The following is a 5,360-nucleotide window of genomic DNA, read 5'->3' as shown; positions in this document are numbered from 1 at the left end:
CGGACAGTCAGGCAGAGTCGTGGCTCGGTCGGGTTCGGTGTTGTCCCGTGCGTGTCAGTCGGCGTCGGCCGTGCGGCGGCTTTTTTGGCCGTTCGCGAGCAGTGTAGAATGGCCGTGGCCGTGCAGGCTCAATGACCAGATCTGATTGGATGGAGGTGTCTGGACCTGAACTAGCGAATCAGTGAGTGCCGGAGAAAAACCGGAAAGTGACGGATGAGTAAACAGGACGCCTCAGCTATTCTGTGTTTTACCTGAACCATCGGTATTTCCGTTCGAGCGGAGTAGATGAAGCGTGACGATCCTTGGTTGATACTCAGGGCAACGCAGCTCTCCTGCCCTCGAAGAACAAGAGGCACTGACGACAGCGTGCTCTGTGGTTTGACTAGTCTAAGTGTAATCTGCCGTTTCGTTTTCATTTTTTTGGAAGCAACAGATGCGGCCTGTGTGTGATCTGACGTGTGAGCCGCGGATGGCCGACGTACGTCGTTGCGGGGATGACGTATTGAGAGCGGTGTGGACGGATAATGCTTATGACTATAATCTCCGCGTACGTGGTTTGCGCCGCGTACACGTTATAATAATGATAGGTAGCACAGGGGGTACAGCAGTGGAGAGGAAATTAATTTGTGGCTTGTCAGTGGCGTGAGTGATCACTAATGACCTTGTGTAAACCAGTCTTGTATCTGCAGTGGTCATACCTTTAGTTCTTGTTATGCTCCTGGTGCAGAATATGCAGGACTCCTCAAGATGCGGTGTAGGGTCTGTCAGGTGCTTAGTGACAGACGTGCGGAAGACAATGTCTGGGTGATCACAATTCTGGAATACTGGCGTGTGGATTGCACCGTGTGATGTCTCCGTAGAAGGAGAGAGTATCGCATATTTAGCCCTAGCCTCTCGAAGACCCCAGTTAGGCAGCTGCAGCTGTCCACAGGCAGCTAAAGAACCTATGCCTTCTTGGTTTAGCAATGTTGTCCTGTTCCCGATTTTCACACTATTACAGAAAACGTCCTGAAATTCAGCAAATTTTACATACACCACCTACACTACACACGCGGTACCAGAGGTCTTGGTTGTGCTCGCATCGAGCTTTGCCCACACACACTTACGCAACGACTCGAACACACGACGCGACAGCACGGAGACGCCCACGAACAGTCAGATCAAGGTCAAAAACATGCGCTTTGTTTTGACGTAGAACAGGCATTTACGGCCGACGTCCGAGAGCACAAGCGATACTCAGGTGTCCCGGATAGGACTTGTATTCGGAACGTTAGGCTGGTGCCCTTCAGTGGTGTGCTCATCCAGGTGGCATAGTTTGTACTCTTTGTAGGTCGACCTTGCACCCATTCTTCGCAAGGTCTTGTGTGCCTTCAGGCAAACTGCATTACTGGCAGGAAATACAATAGCATGCGTTAGGTTTAGCATACCACTGGCCCATTTAATAAGACTAGACCATTATAATTCGAGCGAACTATAATTTGCTTGCAAGCAAAATTCAATGATGCTTAACTTGGATTTTAGACCAAACTTGGCTAGATCACATATCACACTTTATCGTTGGTGTGCGGAGGCCTTTAGACTGACCTGGTACCTTCATGGAGTATCTGCTGGTTGCCTGGCAACTGCTTCAGGCCAGGAAATAGTCCGGTACATAACTGCCCCATAAAACTACATTATGTGTCATATTTACAACAAATGCCTGGCAACCTCACGGTAATGACAAGTCTCCAGGAAGTCAAAAACAAGATATAACATATTGATTAAGTAATTAATAAGTTCTGTTAGGAGGGTTTTGTTACCTTTAGACAGAGGACCATGTTCCCAGTCTTTTTGGTTGTAGCTTCATATTTAAAAGCTGGTCTGTACTCCATTTACAACCATGCCAGTTTTATTTCTATACATTTTTTTCAAAGGGCAGACATATATGGATTCATATGGATAATAATAATAATAGCCCAACTGTGAAATGATGCCCACACACTGTAAAGATGTAAACACGTGCTTTTACCATGTGCGTTCTTCCACAGATCCTGCAGAACATGGTTGGGACCGCCCTCATCATCCTGGTGGCCATCGGCTTCAAAACCAAGCTAGCGGCGCTGACCCTCGTTGTGTGGCTCCTGGCTATCAATGTCTACTTCAACGCTTTCTGGACCATCCCCGCCTACAAGCCCATGCACGACTTCCTCAAGTACGACTTCTTCCAGACCACGTCGGTCATTGGTGGTCTGCTGCTGGTGGTGGCACTTGGACCTGGCGGAGTGTCCATGGATGAGAAAAAGAAAGAGTGGTAGGCAAAAAGGGGTTAAGATAAGAGGATTGCACAGCACCACTAACTTCCCCCACCGACCGGGACAAAAAGACCCTCCCTCTCCTCCAGATCCCCCCACCAGGGTACATGTTTGTTTTTTTTCCAAGCTTATTTTTTTTATTTGGCCAAATCCACAGACACCACCTCACCCGTCTATGGACAATTTTTTTCCCTCCAAACTGCTGTTTTTGTTTTTTTTAGTTAAACATATATAATGCCAGATTTTTCTAAACCTTTCTTGTATGTCCTCTTTTTTTTCATGACAACAAGAAAAAAAAAAAAGGTGCAAGGTAAACAACAAATGGATAGATGGAAGAAATATTTGTTCTGTGTGCAAAAGGAATGAAAATAATTTATTGTATTTTATGGGTGTTACGCCATAAGTTATAATAGATAAACGTTCATATTTCCTGAATAAAACCAGCTAATAGGATTGAGCGCAGCAGTTTGGGTTCCCCCTGTGGATGCTGATCTTTTTCCGCCGTTGGATCTTGGGAGTGTCCTGAGAAAATACTCACCACATTGATCCTGAGAACTTGGGCACTGATTTGACAGCAACTCATCTTGACCCTCCAGATTTCATCTCCCCTCTTCCTTTTCCCCTCTGACACTTTAGCTTTTCAACACATCTAAACACCTTCAATCTCAACTGACTGTTGTTCACGGGGAGTCGAATCCAGGGGGGACGTGTACATTGTATACAAAGTGGTGGATTGCAGTCGTGCTTGATTGAAAATTTCAACACAGTTGTTAGCTCCAGGACTTGTTATTGGGCACTTTGTACTGTACGTCTTTGGCAAATGCCTAACTAGTGAACTGTATATGATCGGGGATAATAGGGGGGGGAGGCTCAGCGTTTGTGAAACACCATATTCTGCGATCTAGAAAAGCAAAGAGGACTAAGCAGAGTCACTAGCCAACTGGACTTTGTCTTTGCTCAGTGTTTTTTGCCCTGTGTAAGAAACTTAAAAAAATATTCAGTGTATTGATTTTCAGAAGTTTATATTGTATTTTTGATCATTTGTTTTTTTGATTTTGGAAGTTCATGGCGAAGAAATAAAAACTCAAAAATATAAAGTCACTGTCTTGGTCAAGGTTTTTAGCTCTTATGGTGTTCTCAGAGGCTGGTGGACAAGATAATCAAGTTAATGTAAAGTCTACCAATGAAGCAAGCAACGGAGCATGAACATACAGCACAGTGAAGGCTTGCTGAGGACCGTTGGATATCACAGCTTCTCAGAAAACGGTAACGGAAAGTTCAAAAGTGTTGGCCGCACAGAATGAAACCTATGTAAGAACGATACAAACACCTACTGTATTTAAGTTTCACACAGCTGTTGTATTGGACAGGTGTTGCTGTAGGGTCAAAGCCAACACTGACCTCTAATGGACTACTGTGGTAAAAGTTTACTGCAATGGAGTGTTTCATCATTTTCAGCCATGTCAGGACAGAGTATGATGACTACATACGTACAGCACCTGAAGATGATTGTTGGTGTCATGTTGCAGTGGGCTTGTGATTGCTGCCATGATCGAAAATTGTTGTTTTGTGTGTGTTGTTTACAGTCGTACCTGCTAAAAAAAACAATTCTGAGAAGTAAAACTAGTTCACCATGGAACTTTATACAAGACACTGTGAACTTTAATAAACAGCTCTTACTAGAAATGATTTAGGACTTTTTGGGGGAAATGTTATTGTAATGACGTAAACCAATGAAGAGGAGGAGAAGTGCTTCGTAGAAACATGAGCCAGATGAAGAAACGGACACGAACTGCTTCAGATCTGGTGTAAGACACAAACTCCAGTGAGAAAAGATTAATGAAATATAAGAAATAAAACACTATCCTTTCAAGGCTACTATGTCTGTGTGTGTGTGTGTGTATGTAAATGTTACAATGGATGCATACATGCTCACATTGTACACGTGAAATGTCAAATATATGTTACTGTATACTGTTATTTAACTACTTTTTTTATTACATAAACAATATATTGATCTGTAAAGCATAAAGTGATTTATTAATATAAAGTCGTTTACAGTGTTTAAATATATATAATATAAATATGTACTGTAATGTGGTACCAAACTCTGACATAAATAGACTTATTTAATGTCAACAAAAACAGATTTCTGTGTCCTGTCAGATTCTGAGACGCTAGAGATTCAACTATGAAAGAAAGACCAACCAGATATTGGCAGATGACATGTTAGTTGGCCACCAGTTTAGGACATAATAGCTATCAAAATGTGTGACCCTATGTGTTATTTAAATAGGTTTACACATTTTATTGCAGCTACCTTCATCCTTTTGGCAATGTAGTAGCACTATAACTTAAATCCTAATAAGGTCACAGAGACTGGTAGAACTAGCCCTTAATTTATTTTATGAAGACCAAATTACCAACCAAAGGGAGGGTTATTACCCCAAACCACCAGATTTACTGTGTGTGTCTACTGGTTTATCGGTTATTTGATTAATTGCAAAGTTGTCAGAGAATTTGCATTACTAAAGTACAATGTCAGTCAAGGTGGATACTGTGATACTGCATTATTACTTAATGTGTGGCCCTCTCTTTTACAGGGACCCAGTGGTAAAGTTGAGAAACAGGAAGAATCCTGTATATCATTTTATAATAAAGCAATGCCCTCCTGAGCCTTATTAATATATTCTTTGGAGCATTCCCATGACTTCGAATAAGACTGTAATACAGCAACATGGATGCCTCCATTTATTAATTTAAGTGATTTAACATGAACTAAGCATGCATGTGTGCCTTTCCAAACTCCATTTTGTATTTGTTTAAAGATGTAAAGTTTTAAGGACTTCTCATTTTCACCCAAATAATTACTGACATATGAGGCTTTTCTGGATTTTTTTTTTTTTTCGGTTTAAATGTTTTTTTATATAATTAATCACAAATGGAAACACTATTAAAAAATTAAATTAAATTTAAAGAACCTCCCTCCAGAGTGCCAATGGTTGCATCACATGCTGCAATGTCAATGTTTGATTTTAACTGGTGACCTTTGTATATATATATATATAT

General features: G+C 41.7%; 1 protein-coding gene across 2 annotated transcripts in view; it reads left to right on the top strand.

Annotated features, from left to right (window-relative positions):
* Positions 1-3,392, top strand: part of surf4 (surfeit 4) — a 9,119-nt gene extending 5,727 nt beyond the window's left edge. For both annotated transcript variants that reach the window (XM_035668485.1, XM_035668486.1), the window contains exon 6: positions 2,028-3,392. In XM_035668485.1, coding sequence (XP_035524378.1) covers positions 2,028-2,294 — 267 coding nt within the window. In that variant the 3' untranslated portion in view covers positions 2,295-3,392. The remainder of the gene's footprint in view (positions 1-2,027) is intronic.
* Positions 3,393-5,360: the final 1,968 nt, after the last annotated feature.

This window comes from Morone saxatilis, unplaced genomic scaffold (genome assembly GCF_004916995.1).
Source record: "Morone saxatilis isolate NCDOM2014 unplaced genomic scaffold, NCSU_SB_2.0 Contig21, whole genome shotgun sequence".
NCBI classification, from domain to species: domain Eukaryota; kingdom Metazoa; phylum Chordata; class Actinopteri; family Moronidae; genus Morone; species Morone saxatilis.
This window is presented reverse-complemented; position numbering and strand designations above follow the sequence as displayed.